Raw genomic sequence first — 16,678 nt, forward strand, 5'->3', positions numbered from 1 at the left:
TGAGCTGGAGAGAAGGGGCCCTGTCCTCAGGGAAGTGTTTCTTACTTAACAAACAACAACCCAGCAAGTGGCTGGGGCGCCATGGAAGACCCAGAACTTACTTGAGTTTCAGCTCCCTGGTGAGCTCATTCTGAGTCTGCTCCAGCTCCTGACGCTCCTTGATGTGCTCTTCCTGGAGATCGTGGATCTCTGCCTTCACTGCCTGAAGCTTGGAGAAGAGCTGGAACCCAGGGGAGAGGCAGTTGAGGAGGGCAGCTCTCCAGACAATGAGCTCGCCCTTTCCCCCAAGCCTCAAGACACCTCTCCCTGGTCTTGTTCCTTTTATACCTTTTTGAGTTTTTTGGTCTTGATGTCCACCTCTTGTTGCAACGAGCTGTATGTCTCTTTAAGTTCCAAGGTCTCCTCATCTCGACTTTCCATCTGTTGCTGGATTTCTCTTTCTCGACGTTTCTGAGCAACATTCCAAAATTCATCAGCTTGCCTAGGGACAATGTCTATACAAGAATAATAGGGCAGGGCTGCTCCAGATCAGGGTCTCCCACTAGGAAGGAACGACCACAGCTCACTTCCATTCCCTTTGAAGAGTCTAATATAAGAGATACTTGCTTTGTAGCATGAACGTGCCTTACCCCACCACATTCTCCCCAAAAAGGTATGAAAAGTTACCTGCTCTGCAATTTCCTGTCGTTTTTGCTCCAGGATTTTCTGCTGTTCATTGGTATGATCTACTATATTTTTTCCTCCAACAAGCAGCTTACTCTCCATGGCCTGAATGAGAAAAAAGTAGAATCCATCTTGTGAATGATCTCCCTCAGAAATTACCTCCTCACAGGAAGCTTGGAATGGGCCAAAGGGGGTGCACTCTGGGGGGAAAATATATTGTGTTCAGCTGTGTCCTGTGCATCACTGGGATGGGTCTGAGGTGGCTCCACCTTGCGAATGCTGAAGATATTGCTTCTCCAGACATACACAAACTTCAGCTTTCTTTAAAAAAAATGTTTTCAGTATGAATCACAAAGCTGAGAGTCCACTGAGGGCCACAGACAAGTAAGCAGGCTCTTACCATATGTGTCAGAAGCCATCATGAGGAAAAGACCAAGTAATAATGGGAGGGGCACACTGAGGGAGAGAGAATTCAGGCTTTTGGAGGGGTCAGGGAAAGCTTCCTGTCTCAGGGACATCTGCACAGAGTGCTGAAGCAAAAATAGGAATCAACTAAGAAAAAAATATTTGTGTGAGAGGGTAGGATAGGGAGTGGTGATACATGAAGTTGGCAAAGCAATCAGGGGTCAGTCGGTTCAACAACCTCAAAGCTCTGTTATGGGAGACTAAACTTGATCCTGAGAACAGCAGCAAACACTGTCATGTTCTTTGAGCATGATGGCACACAATCAGATTTATGTTTTAGAAACATTACTCCCATGCCACAAGAAGAATGAGTGGAAAAGGGTAGGCTGAGTGCAGGGAGACCAGACAGGCAGCTGTTCTGAGGGTCCAGGCCTGGGCTAGGGCAGTAGTGGTGGGGAAAGCAATGGGGATGATGGGTCCAAGAGATCCTAATGAGACAGGAGTCAGAGGCGGTGGGACTGACTGGGCCCTAAGGGAGAGGGAGAGGCAGATCCTAGGAGTCTGTCTAGTTTGAGAAAAAGGTAGGCAGGTTCTGGGTGCCTGGGGGCATCTCTGTGGAAATGTCTAGTAGGCTGAGGGTATCAGCTTGGATGTTAGGAGACAGTTCTGGGTTGGTTATATAGACTGGGAGCCTTCAACATTTAGATGCTTGTTGAAGACACTGGGATGATTTGCACCTGAAAAGCATGGAATCCAAAAGCTCCACAACCTTGCTTTTAAGAAACTTATTAACATTAACTGTAGCCCTGCTGCCATCTTTCAATGTGTCTGTGAGACTGTTTCCTTGACTCTTAAAATAAAGAGGCTGGACTGATTGCTACTCCCATTTAACACCCACTCGCCTGCCACACACACACACCTTCCAGCTCTAAATTCTTTTGTCCTATGATTTTATAGCAGTGAGGGGTTGGGAAAGACAGAAGTAATGTCATTCTCCCATAAACAAAGCTATCAGTATGAATCACCAAAGCTGTGTTAAGAGATTCAGTGATCTTGAGGTAATGCTGAGTCCGGCCACACTGGGCTTCTGAGAGTTGCCTAAATACACCAGGTAGTTTAGGGAGTCTAGGCGTTCCCGAGCCTGAATAACAGAAGTGATCCTAAAACACAGCACACAAATCAAACATGGGCACTCCCAGTTACACTTCACTGCAGGAGCAAGGAGGGGTGACGTGGTGTTTGACATAATGGAACCCCATAGAAAGCCCTTCCCTGGAACAAAATTACCTCCTAATTACTTTGTACACGAATCCATTTTTACATTACGTCTTGAAAGTCCTGGTAAGGACCCCTGTGTCTGAAGTAAATTAGTACCCAGCTCTGTGTAAGGGCCACTGTGAGCCACAGATAAAGTATGGCTTCATATAGTAAGGGAAGGGGAGGTGAGAGAGAGATCACTTGTCATTTTTAAATTAATAAACATAGATACATTTTAGAGTAGAAATCAAAAGTTTGCATAAATCCAATGCAATAGAACCCACTCAACATGTCAAAGGAATTCTGGCTTGTGGTCTGGCAGTAGTCATCCTAGGATGCCAGGGATAGCTCTGCACCCTCCTCTGCCATTAAAGCCCTGCGGCAGCCAGGGTCCAAGCACCTGATGGAGCAGTACAAGGCCACCAGGGAGAAGATTCAACACAGGGAGCCTCCTTGCTCTAGAGTACTACCCTGGCACACAGGGTTGGAGGTTGGGGGAGGGTTTGACTACAGGGAGCATTTGTGGGGTGATGAAACTGTTCTGTATCTTGTGTGATCACTGCACTGCATATTAAAATCACACTGAGCCCTGGCTGGTGTGGCTCCGTTGGTTGGGTGTTCTCCTGTGCACTGAGGGGTTGCCGGTTCGATTCCCAGTCAGGGCACATGCCTGGGATGTGGGCTCAATCCCCAGTAGGGGGCGTGCAGGAGGCAGCCAATTGATGTTTCTCTCTCCCCCCCTTCCTCTTTCTCTAAAAATCAATTTTAAAATATATATAAGCCACAATGAGTTACCATTTTATATTTACTAGATATACAAAAAAAGTCTGATGATCACAAGTGTTGGTAAGGATGAGAAGCAACCTGATCTCGTAGGCTCCTGGTGGAAGTTTCAATTCACGGGGCCACTTTAGAAAACAACTTATCATCTAGTAAAGTCGAAGCTGCTCATACTCTAGGACCTAGCGGTGCCAGACAAGTAATTCTTGTATGAACATGTTCTCCTGGAGCCAAGTACAAGAATGTTCATAGCAGAAAAAGGAAACAACCCACAGTCTCAGGAGAATGGAATACTCGGAATTCTCCGAACAGTAATAATGAATGAATCACAGGTCAGGCATCAATATGGGTAAATCTCATTAACATAATATTGAGTGAATAAAAGCAAATTGCAGCAGTGAGAATCCATTTATATAAAAGTAAAAAACGATGTGAAACTAAAACTATCTTTAACTTAGAGATATATACATATATGGGAAACTATAAAGAAAATAAACCAACAAATCCAAGATAATGGTTACCTGGTGGGGGGACACACAAAGGATTTGTAAAGACATGGCTGTTGTTCTGTTTGTTACACTGGGTGGGTGGAGGGTAACGTGGGTGTTAGTTTTATCGCTGCTTTTTATACCTTGCACATATGTAATAATTATTCTTACTGTGAATTCAAAATTTAATTTTTTTTAATTTAGAAAAATTTTTGTTTTTCATTCAATACAATTCGACAAATGTTTATCGGCACTAGATACATCATCCCTCATATCATTTTTTTCTTTTTATAAAGCAAAAGGCTTTGAAAGAAACAAAGGGGCCCAGGAAGGGAAGGGCCTAGTACCTTGATTTTGGCGCCCAGCATCTCAGCAGCATCCTTCTCGCGCCGCAGGTCCTCCATCTTCTTCTCCTTCTCTCTCAGCAGCTTCATCTTCTCCTCTGCAACCAGGCTGTGGTCCTCGACGATGGCCCGCTTCTCAGTCTCCAGCTTCTCCTGCTGTTCTCGCCAGTAGTCGTCCTTCTCGTCGCCTTCCTCCTCGCCCTCCTCCCCCTCCTCCTCCTCCTCTTCCCCGCCGCCCTCCCTCCGCTTCTCTCGCCTCTTTTTCCTGCCAATGGACCGTTTTTCCAGTTGGGCCTTAAGCCGAGCAATCTCTTCCTGGAATTCTCGAAGAAGGGCATCCTTGGGGTCCTCGTTGACTCTTGGCTTGTTCTTAATGTTTTTGGCACGGTTGGCATATCTCAGAGTGGTCAGAGTCTCTTCCACATTGTAAGAGGCGGGCCCCACATTGGCCACCATAACAGTTTTAGCATTGCCACCGAGAGAGTCTTGGAGGAGCCTGGTAAGCTTTGAGTCCCGATATGGAATGTGAGTGCTTTTGCCATCCACCAGGGCAGAGATGACATTACCCAAGGCTGACAGGGACAGGTTGATCTTGGTCGCTTCCTTCAGTCTTTCCCCTTGGGCACCGGTCTTGGCTTGCCGCTCGCTGCCAGCAAGGTCTACAAGGTTCAGTTTCCCTACACGGATGTGGTTTTCTCCATCGAGGCCCACCTCACTGCACTCTATGGTGATGACAAAAATTGCATGAGAACGCGAACTGTGCTCATTCATGTTGGTAGCACCAACCGAACGGTTCTGGTTCCCCACATTCATCACGTGCTCTATTTCCTTCACGCTCTTGGTGACAAAGGAAGACAGGTCTTTCACATACACTCCAGTGTCAGGCCTCTCTTTGAGCTCAAGCCTTTTGGTCTGATCCTTTGAGAGCAGATCTCGGATCTCCTCCTGGTAGATCTCTAAGTAAGAAGCCCTGACCAGGTACTGTTGATTCTGGGATCGAGAGATATGGGTGAAGATGTGATCAAATGAGTTAGGGATGACCCCTCTTTTTTCAGGGTCACCACGGACTCCTTCCATTGTGTAGGTTTTCCCAGTCCCGGTTTGTCCATAGGCAAAAATCGTCCCATTGAAACCCTGCAGAACAGAGTCCACGAGCGGTCGGAATGTCTCATCATAGAGTTCAAACTGCTTGGCATTCCAGTCATAGACTGCATCAAAGGTGAAGGTCTTGGGCATTTCGTGGGTCACTCCTCTGGGGTTCTTCACAGACACCTGCCCCAGCTTCACATCCACATCTACCACCTTGTCATACGAAGCGGCCTTTTCCTTGCCATTCATGGGCCGACAGCGAACCACCACCCTGACTGACTCTGAGCTTTTTAACTTGGACATGATGAACTTGGACCAGGTCAACCTTGAAAGCTATGAATGTCTCAGGATGCTAAGGTCCTAGAAAAAAAAGCAAAAGTAAGTAAGGGCAGTACAGTTGTCATTCGAGGCTGCTCAAAAGCAGCTGACACACCCAAGTCACTTTCATCTTGCTAGCCTTCTGATAGCTACTTTTTTTTCTTTTTTAAAAACTTTTATTAATTTCTTTATTTTTCAGCTACAGTTTACTTTCACTATTATTTTATATTGGTTTCAGGTGTACAGAGTAGTGGTTAGACAATCACATACTTTACAAAGTATTTCCCCTAGGAATTCCAGTACCCTACCCACCTGGCACCATACATAGTTATCCCAATACTACTGACTATATCTGACAGCTACATTTAATAACTTTAGTACACTGTATTTTCTCACAGGATCTTAACCAACTTCAGTGGAAAAAATGAAAACTCTAATCCACCAATAGTGTTAACTAGCTTGTCCTCCCTTCAACCAATATTTTATCTTATACTACAGGTTGAGGCAGCTGGAAACATTTCAGAAGCCTGAGTAATCTTACATCCTGTTGAACTACTACAACCTCTGCATAAAGCAATTTGGAACCATCTATCAAAATTTTATTTATTTATTTATTTTTTAAATATATCTTTATTGATTTCAGAGAGAGGAAGGGAGAGGGAGAGACAGAGATAGAAACATCAATGATGAGAGAGTCATTGATCGAGCCCGCAACCTGGGCATGTGCCCTGACCGGGAATCGAACCCTGATCGCCTGGATCCTAGGTCGATGCTCAACCGCTGAGCCACGCCCAGCCGGGCTCTATCAAAATTTTAAATGCACATACTTTTGATCTAGCAGTTGCAACGCTAACAATTTATCTTACAGATACAAGGATATTTGTTGTGGCAGCAGTAGACTATGGATAACCCCAATTCCCATCAAAAGGGGGCTGATTAAATAAATTAAATATATTTAACCCTTTGGGGTCATATTAAATTTGGACATGGGTGTCGTACTGGTCGGAATTAATTTCCACTGAAAGAGGAGTGATACATAACATGCAAGATTATGAAGGATAAACAAGAGAAATTATGAACTGATACATGAATGAATAGAGTTAAGATTCGTACGGTTCCTTGTTGTGGTGGCTGAGAGCAGACATACGACCGGAAAGGTAAAAAAGCTTTGGTGGCTGAGAGTAGACAAACGACTGCAAAGGGTTAACATATGTAGTGGAATCCTATGCAGTTACTAAAAAGAATGTGCTGATCTAAATGTAGCCCTATACTAAGATATGTTAAGTGGAAAAACTAGATGAGGAACAGTGTGTATCGTATAGTTTACACAGTGCGTTAGGAGGGGGATATATGCATGTTTATGCTTGATATGCAGACCACATTATTAGAAGTACACACGTAAAAGCAGTAATAGTAGCAGCCTGCAGGGGAACTATGGGCCTAGGGGACTCAGAGGTCTACAGAGATAAAAAACACACAAAACTTCCCACTGTATGCTCCTTTGTACTGTTTGAATTTCCTATCTTGTGCTGATAATACTTTTCCATTCCAAAATCATAAACAATGGTTTGTGCAAAATGTATTCAAATAAATGAGGATGTGAGATAACACATTACATAGAAAGCAATTACCTAATCAACAAATTTAATACACTTTGAATGCAAATAAGAAAATAGCCCTAGCCGGTAAGCTCAGTGGTTTCAGCGTCAAGGGCAAGTACCTACGTTGCAGGTTCGATCTTAGCCTCGGTCGGGGCAGGTGCGGGAGGCAACCAGTCAATGTGTCTCTCTCACATCGATATTTCTCCTTCTCTCTCTTTTCCCCTCCCTCCCATCCACTCTCTAAAAAGCAATGGAAGAAATATCCTCGGGAGAGGATTATAAATAAATAAATAAATAAATAAATAAATAAATAAATAAATAAATAAATAAATAAATCTTCATTTGGTGCCAGAAAACTCAAGGAACAGAAGAAAGGGTGATTAGAGTCTTTTGGAAGAAGTAGGGAGCAAGGACCTCAAACTCCTGAAAACCTCAGTGCAGGGTTTTTTAAATAGGTAATTCACATGGTTCTTGATTCAAAAGGCCCTTGGGTGACAGTTCCCTCTACTTCACCTGCTTTCCAACCACTCAGTTCCCTGCCCATGAGGCAGTGTTATTAGGTTTTAATCTTCCTGAGCTAATGTATAACAAGCAAGTATGTATTAACATATACTTTCCCCCTCCCTTTGTACACAAGCATAGTATGTTATACACAGTAATGCAGTGTCCTGCATCTTCTTTTTCTCACTAAACCATGTATCTTGGAGTTTGTTTCTTCAGGAAATCTAAAGCTGCCTCATTCTTTATGAAAGCAGCTATATATCCCACTGTATGGAAGCATCATAATTTATTTAACCACTACCCTAGCACTTCAGCTGTTTCTGATTTTTCCTATGAAAAACCTAGGAACACAACCTTTCATGTGTGGGAAAGTATGTGTAACATAAATTTCTAAAAGTGCAATTCCTGGATTACAAGACATATGCATTTGTAATTTTAATAGACACTTACAGCAGTGATACGATATATTTTTTATTTGTGAGAATGACCTATTCCCTGCCAACAAAAGGGAGAGGGCCAATGTGAAGCAGTGGCTGGCCACTCTAGGCATACATGCTGAAGCTTAATAAACAGTGAAAGTCAGTATGTCTCCCATTGATCTTTCATTAAAAAAACTGTTCTGCTGCTTAGCACATGGAAACATAAAAAGCTGTTTTCATACTTCTTAGTTGTTACATGTAATAAAATAATGTTGTCTAGAATAAAGAAGCGGAAAACCTCTTACCCTCCCTGAACCCCTTTTCTGTAAAATCTGTAAAACTGGAATCACTGTTCTTCCTTTAAATGAGGGATGGGGAATGTCCAAACTGTGGGCCATATATGGCCACGAATATTTTGGTCTGGCCCTGCCAAGGCAACCACAGGTGGAACTCGAAATTCAATAAATCTAGGAGCTTTTTTTAAAAAAATATCTCTTTATTGATTTCAGAGAGGGAAGGAGAGGGAGAGAAATAGAAACATCAATGATGAGAGAGTCATTGATCAGCTGCCTCCTGCATGCCCCCTACGGGGGATCAAGCCCGCAACCCGGGCATGTGCCCTGACCGGGAATCTAACTTCGATCTCCTGGATCATAGGTTGATGCTCAATCACTGAGCCATGCCAGCCGGGCAAGGAGCTCTTTTCATAGCTAATTTTTAAGTTGATAATTTTGTATGGCCTGTGAATAATATTATAAATATACAAATGACCTTTGGCAGAAAAAAGGTTCCCCACTCCTGCTTTAAATGATTATGAGACTAATAGGCACTTAGAAAGATGGAAGTGCTTTGTGAACTAATATAAAGCTGGATTAAAAATAATTAACACATCCATCTAAATGACCTGGCAAAGGGTCATTCTAGAGATTACCAGTCAGCCCTAATTTTAGGCATTAAACATCACTAGATTAGCATTTTCCCTTCTTCCATTGGGAGTCATCATCCTAAAAAAATAAATCAGATTAAATTGAGATCCAAATACCTAACTAATGTTCAATTAGAAGTAAATCTCAAGCCAATTTTTGGTTTGTTTGTTTTTGTAAATCCCCACTAGAGGATTTTTTTCCACTGATTTTTTTTTTTTTTTTTTTTTTAGAGAGAGTGAAGAGGAGGAAGGAGGGGGAGGCGGAGAAAGAGAGAAACATCTTTCTGTTGCTTTCTGTACGTGCCCCAACCAGGGATACGCAAGGCAGGTATGCGACCCGAACCAGCAACCTTCTGGTGCACAAGACAACTTTCAATCAACTAAGCCACTCCAGCTGGGCAAATGTCAAGCCATTTAAAGAAAACTATGTAAAAGGCAGCCCTTTCACCCATCCCCTTCTAGATGCTATTAAATTTTTGCCCGAAGAGAAGGAACCAGGTGTTGGAACGGCCAGTCCGCCTGCCGAGTCTTCTTTCCCAGGGAATGGCTCCAGGCTACAGCTGTGGCTAATCCCTTGCCTGTCTCTCCCTCCGTTTGAACGAAATGTCTAGGTGCCGCCCTGGCTGGTGTGGCTTAGTGGGTAGGGCGTCGCCCACACACTGAAGGGCCTCAGGTTCGTTTCCCGGTCAGGGACACATACCTGGGTTGCATGTTCGATCCCTGGCCCTGGTCGGGGCACTCGAGGGAGGCCACCAATGGATGTGTCTCGCTCGCAGAGATGTTTTTCTCTCTCTCCCCTTCTCTCCCTCTCCCTCCCTCCCTTCCACTCTCTGAAAGGCAATGGAAAAAATGTCCTCGGGTGAGGAATAACAACAAAACGTCTAGGTGCCAAGCTCAAATCCCATGCCCTTAGCCTCCTGTGGGGAGGTCTCTGCTGCAGTGCGTGGTACAGACAGGCAAGATCCCTGACTTGAAGGAGTAACAGAAAGGTAAGGGGGTGGGTGGGGAACGGGTCATCGAAGATGACCCATTCTTCTGCACTACAGACCCCAGAAGGGGCAGAGCTGTCCAGCTTTCACCTATCAAAACAATGTGTCCCCAAGCTCGTTAAAAAAAGCCTGCAGCAGGCTGACTGATGTTCAGCTGCTTCTGTTACAGCCCCCTGTATTTTTTGAGCTCTCCAAAACAATAAAAACAAAAGAATGATAATGACCTACAATATTCTTAAAAATCTTTTAAAAAGAAGGAATTCCCAAAGCTCCAGTCCCCTTAATTAAATCTCAACTCAGCACACAGAACACCATTTCTTTTCTGAACTCACTGAGCTCAACTGAACTAGTCATGTCTTATTGATGTATTATTTCAGGAAGATGGACTAATTTAATTTCCTGCCACCAGGGCTTAAAGTCTTCCTCTGGGTCAGCCTCAAAAAAGAGGGTTTTCTTGGAAGGAATGCCTTGCTACTCTCTTTACTTTATTACCTTCCTTACTCTTCTTCTACTGGTCCAATTACAGTGATAAATCTTTAGAGGAACTAAGGGGATTGCCAGGAATGACGGAACCACCGGTCAGCAGCTCATCACCTTCATCCTAAATTCTTTTTCTACTAGAACCTGTCATTCTGATGTTAACAAGTACCGTTTTAATGGCTACTGCACGTGAAAAATTGAGTTTTTCCACAACTTCATCTCTTTGTCCTCAGCAGAAATCAGTTACACATTTCTCAGGAAAGCCACATTCTTCCAGACCACTCTCTACCTCTTCCCTGTTTGGATTCATATACACTCTCACCTTTGCTAGTTCTCATGAAGTCTTACCTCAAATTCTAGAACTAGGTGTGGATTGACTTCTCAACAACTATTGGCTTCCTGTAGAGATTCTAGGATAAAGGTCAGAAACTGGCCACATTCTACCTGAAGCATTTTATTTGACCCACCTCTGGTTAAAATAGAAAGAGAAAAAACCCTTCAGCAATTCCACTTTTATATATGTGTATGTCTTAGTGAAAAACCTTCGCACAGAGGCACAAAGATGCTTTTTGAAGCACAGTTAAAATAGGAGGAAAACTGAAAACAACCTAAAAATCCATTTATAGGGGAATCAAAAAATAAAATATGATATGCTCATATTATAAACAGTAAACTATTCAGTAATTAAAAGGAATAAATTAGAGCAGGAGTCAGCAAACTACAGCCCACAGGCCAAATCTGGCCCACAGCCTGTTTTGTAAACAAAGTTTTATTGTAACACAGCTATAATCCTTTGTTTACATATTATCTATGTATGGCTGCATTAGCTATAAAATAGGAGTAGGTGCAGCAGAAATAGTATGGCCCACAAAACCTAAACTATTTACTACCTGATCTTTTACAGAAAGTCTGCCAACACTGAATTAAGAGTGTTACAGGATGGGGAAAAAAGTGGGTTTACAGTTGTATGCAAAACACAGAGTTTATTGTTAAATTATTACTTATTCATTATTGTATTATTTTCCATTTGAACAACTGTAAACATAGTTTTGCCCCACACTGTATATATTTACATGGATATATAAAAAGGTTGAGTAAAAAAGCAAGCTACAGAGTAATAATTATAATTAAAAACATAAAACACTATGGTGCTCATTTCTATATAAGTATAAAAAATAGGACAAGAGGATATACAATGATTTATGATACTGGGCAGAGCAACTGTGGAGAAGGGGACTAGAAATGGGAAAGATGTTTCAATTTTATCAATAATATTTTATCATTTCTCTTCCAAAACAATAAAAAGTGGGGGAATGAGGCTGGAAGGAAATAAGAGAAAATGTTAACTGTCAATTCTGGCTGTTTCCTATTTATTCTCCAAATGTTTAAAATTTCTTAAAAAAAAAAAAATCCCACCCATCTTACTTTTTAAAAAAAATCCTCACCCAAGGATATATTTGTTACTGGTTTTGAGAGAGAGAGAGAAAGAGAAAACATCCACGTGAGAAAACATCAATTGTCTGCCTACCCTATCTGCCCCAACCAGGATGGAACCCACAACCTGGGTATGAGCCCTAAGGAGGAATCAAACCCACATCCTTTTGGTATATGGGATGATGCTTCAACCACTGAGCCACCCAACCGGGCTCACATTTTTAAAAGAACAACAAAAAACAGAAAACATCTGGCTGGTGTAGCTCAGTTGGAACGTCATCCCACACACCAAAAAGTAGTGGGTTCAATTCCTGGCAAAGGTACATACCCAGGCTGTGGGTTCTTTCGGTGAGGGCACTTGTGGGAGGCAACAGATCAGTGTTTCTCTCTCACATCGAGGTTTGTTTTTTGTTTCTTCCCCTCCCTTCCCCTTTCTCCCTTCCCTTCTCCCCCTCCCTCCTTCCCGTCTTCTCAAAAAAAAGAAAAGAAAAAGGCAGATTTTTCTGCTTCTCTGGAAGAATGGGATACCACGCCCCAAGTGGCAGCAATGTGAACTGAGCAACAGGTGCCTCTCTATACCTCCCCGCCCCCACGCCCTGCTGTCTCATACCCATCATGCTTTGCTCATTTATACTTCCCGCCTGGCTCCTGCAGGAATCTCTATCTATGACCAAATTCATGAACACATGATGGGATTAAGAAAAGTCCACCATGCTAGTCCATCTTTTAAAATGACATTTACCAAGGTCTTGCTGCAATGACATGGAAAATGCTCACCATAAATGAAAAGCAGTTTACGAAATTGAATGCACGCAGTCAAAACAGGACGTAGCATACTCTCTCTCTCCCATTTTTTTTTTGGGAGGCAACCTAATTTTTGGAGGCCTTGCTTCGGCAAGGCTGGAAAAGCGGTTAAAAAACAGACAAGAGTATTAAAACCAATACTGCCCAGCCCGGTGCACTAAGCTCAAACAGAGCTTTGGTTTTTTCCGCCAGCTTCAGGCGCTGTCGCCAAGCGGAAGAGAAAGAAATAGCACTGCCTCGCAACTGCCTGCCGGCAAAAAACCAATCTGCAGGCACCGCACGAAATCTGTAGTATTTTTTTTTTTTTTCATTGATTCGAAACGACGGAAGTTAGACATAAAGTACGTTTGTGATTGGCTGGGAGCTTGGGACTGCAAGCGGCTTGACATACTAATAGACGTTTTTTAATCAATGTGTCCCAGGAGAACCACCTCCCAACTGCCTTGCCTGGCTTGGAGTTTCAAGGACTCTAGTGTGTGAAAGGCAGCCGGAGCCATAGGTCACAAGGGCCGTCAAAAAAGCACTACAACACTGGGGGGCAAGAAGGTAAAAGTGACTCCCTCATATGCCGGGCCCAAGTGGCTCGGCGGCTGAGCATCGACCTAGGACCCAGGAGATCTCAGTTCTATTCCCGGTCAGGGCTCATGCCCGGTTTCCGGCTGGATCCCAGTAAGGGGCCTGAAGGAGGCATCTGATCAATGGCTCTCTCATCATCATCATTGATGTTTCTCCCACTACCTTCCTCTCTCTGAAATCAATAGACATTAAAAAAAAAAAAAAGTGACTCCCTTATTACACAGTCCAAACTATCACCCTGTGCAGGTTTCTCCCAGGGGAAACAGCTGTTTCTGCTCTATCCACCTCATCTCCTTTCACAATGGTTGCTAATTGTTTTGAAGTATCAGAATTCCTTGTTTGCAATCCCTGAACCACACCAAGAGAGAAAGTCAACTCTGAGTCCCTGGTTCCGAAGATGGCCAGTTATTACAATGGGAGTTACCACAATTTTCAAAACAAGACTACTCATCTCCAGTTGAAAAATAACATCACTGCCCTGCAGAACTTTAAAAGGACTTAAGATTTGTGTTGAGGGACTAGTTCTATATGTGAGTAAAAAACATCTATAAGGATATACAAGAGCCAGATAACAACAATGGTGGCATCTGTAGGGAGAAGAACTGGGTGGCTGAGGGCCAAGAGTGGAACAGAGACTTTTCATCATATACCCTTTGCACTTACTGAGTTTTGAATCGTAAAAAAATACAATTAGAAGAAAAAAGTGATGGAAAAGTTTTGTGAAATTAATTAAACTAATATCCAGGTGTTATTTTTCTCTTTTCATCTGTCCATTTTTACTGACCACCATGAATATAAGGTAATAAAAAATGTTTTAATTGATGAACAAAGGGCCCGGGCCCTAGGAGCAAAATTACTTGTCTCGACTTTATGGTGAAGCTTCATAAAAGAGCTTCGATGAGGCCTACAGCAATGCAATCTTTACCTTTCTAATATCAATGTAGCATGTCAGGTAGCCTCAGCCTGAAAAGGCACTCAGGGCAAAGATGTCAAAATAATAGACTAATAAAATATATTCTTTTGTTATTACAGGCACTGTTTATAAAGTCATCTTTTTTGTAAGCCAAAGAGCTGTGAACTGTGAACTGTGTAGTGTGAACTGTGTAAAAACTTTCAAACTGCCCGTTATACATACAAAAGCCACATGTATCGAACTGGTACAAATTATTTGTGAAGCGTAATACTTGAAATGTAATACTCCTTGCAACAGCAACTCCATTTCTCAGAATTATTTTAAGGACATCACTGAATAACTGAAGATGTGCAAAATGTATAGACATGTTTATGTTGATCACAGCACCATCTCTGCCACTGAAATAAGGGACCAGTTAGCCCTAGGCAGTTTTTCTTAGTGGTTAGAGCGTTGGCCTGTGGACTGAAAGGTCTCAGGTTTGATTCCAGCCAAGGGCATGTACCTCAGTTGCAGGCTCAATCCCCAGCCCCTGTCAGAGTGCGTGAGGGAGGCAACCAATCGATGTTTCTTTCTCTCCCTCCCTACCTCCCACTCTCGTTCTCTCTCTCTTTCCCTTTCTCTCTGAAAGGCAATGGAAAAAATATCCTCAGGTGAAGATTAAAAAAAAAAAGAATAGCAAGATACCTCTAGGTATTTACATATGGGAAGATGTTCATGACATTTTGTTGAGTGAAAAAAAAAACCAGGCTACCAAACAGAAGAGTTATCATGGTGAGAGCTGTGTATATGCCCATGTGCAGAGAAAGCTGTGGGGGAAACAGACTGAAGTCAGTGACAGTGATCAACAGGTCAGGATCTGAATTTCTGCTCTGCCACTTAGCTATAAAATTTTGAGAAAGTTACTTACGTCATAACTTCTATAAAATGGGGTTAATAACACCACCTACCTTAAAGAACTATTCTAAGGACTAAACAAGATAATAAATTTTAAATGCTTAGCCTAGCGCAAAATGTGTAATAAAAACTCAGGAAATGCAAGCAATACTGATTTCTGGGAGTGAGCTTGCAAATGATTTCTTGGCGTCCTTTGGCCGTTTTAAGAGGTGCATGTATTCTGTTTCCTAATATCAAGTGCGGAGATGGCAATAAAGCTATTTTTTCTCTGGCAAAAATGTTTAGCAGCTTGATTTCAGCTTAAGTGTCTTAGGAAGACAGGCTACTTATCTGGAAAGAAACCCGAACAAATAAATGCCTGCCCTGAATTCAAATTGATGCCATGCACTCCCTGTCATTTGATGACTGAAATGGACAAAGAAAGCATCTATCAAAGAGGAAAAGAGGGAGAGAAATTATTTTTTTGTATCCAATTGTGAAACAGTCATAGAATACATATAAAAAATATATTCAAGTCTAGAGGACAATTCTCATTCAGAATCAACGCGGGTCTTGGGTTTTGCTGAATTCAATAATAAAAATTCACAGTATGTCAAGAGCTTAACGTGTATCCCTCTTCTAATCCTCAAAATCACCTGATGAGGAACAGGTATTAGCCCTCTTTCAAAAATAAGTATGGGAAGCTAAGAGAAATTAATTTGGCCAAGGTCACACAGCAATTAAGTGGAACTGTCAGGATTCAAAACCAGGTTTGTCTTATTTAAAACCCACATATAGCCCAGCCAGTGTGGCTCAGTTGTAGAGTGTCAACCCAAAAGGTCGCCGGTTGAATTCCTGCTCAGGGCACATGCCTGGGTTGCAGGATCGATCCCCAGTCGGAGGCCTGCAGGAAGCGGCTGATCAATGACTCTTTCATCATTGATGTTTCTATCTCTCTCTCCCCCTCTCCCTTTCTCTCTCTGAAAATCAATAAAGATATATTTAAAAAAAAAAAAAAAAGGGAGGTGGCCTGGAATAACAAAAAAAGATTCAGACACACCTGGGACTGAAACCCAGTCCTACCATTTCTAGTTCTAGAACTCCACGCAAGTCCACCCCTCGGAGCCTATCTGCTCCACTGTGAAGTGGGAACACCAATACCCTGCACTTTGGAGCTGTGTGAGGCTCAGAGGAGGCAAGCATTACAGTGCCTGGCCCACAGGAGGAGCTTCTGCCCTGACTCAATTTACAGGAGGAAAAAGACTCAGACTTGGAGTGGCAAGAAACATGGCACAGAGTTAATAAGTGGCAAAGCAAGCAGAAACCAGGTCGAATTGACTCCAAGGTTCATGGCCTTTTTCTACACCAGCATGTCCTAAATGTCAGTCATGGGATTGTCTCTTCACAATTTTTGCCATATCGGGGCACCACCTGTACTATTATTTACTTGAGGTTTTTCTTGAAAGCTACTTTCTTTTAATACAAATTTATTTTTTAAAAGTAACTTTAGCCCTAGCTGGTTTGGCTCCGTGGTTAGAGTCAGCCCTTGGACTGAAGGGTCCTGGGTTCAATTCTGGCCAAGGGCATGTGCCTTGGTTGCAGGCTCGATCCGCAGCCCTGGTCAGGGTGGGGTGTGTGGGGGAGGCAACTAATCGATGTATCTCTTTCACATCAGTGTTCCCCCCACACACACACTCTCTCTCTCTCCCCCCCCACCCCCTTCCACTCTCTCTAAAAAGCAATGAAAAAATATCCTCTGGTGAGAATTTTTTTTAAATGATAATAATAATCATAATAAGCAAATGCCTTAATGATGATG

At 42.7% G+C, this 16,678-nt stretch overlaps 1 protein-coding gene across 1 annotated transcript in view; it reads right to left on the minus strand.

Moving 5' to 3' along the window:
• Positions 1-16,678, minus strand: part of KIF3B (kinesin family member 3B) — a 35,048-nt gene that overhangs the window by 8,990 nt on the left and 9,380 nt on the right. The window contains exons 2-5 of the mRNA XM_081149856.1: positions 3,941-5,386; positions 667-768; positions 328-450; positions 102-220 (exon numbers count right to left, since the gene is read on the minus strand). Coding sequence (XP_081005982.1) covers positions 102-220; positions 328-450; positions 667-768; positions 3,941-5,329 — 1,733 coding nt within the window. The 5' untranslated portion in view covers positions 5,330-5,386. The remainder of the gene's footprint in view (positions 1-101; positions 221-327; positions 451-666; positions 769-3,940; positions 5,387-16,678) is intronic.

The sequence above is a fragment of the Miniopterus schreibersii genome (assembly GCF_964146895.1).
Source record: "Miniopterus schreibersii genome assembly, chromosome: 10".
In the NCBI taxonomy this organism is placed as follows: Eukaryota; Metazoa; Chordata; class Mammalia; order Chiroptera; family Miniopteridae; genus Miniopterus; species Miniopterus schreibersii.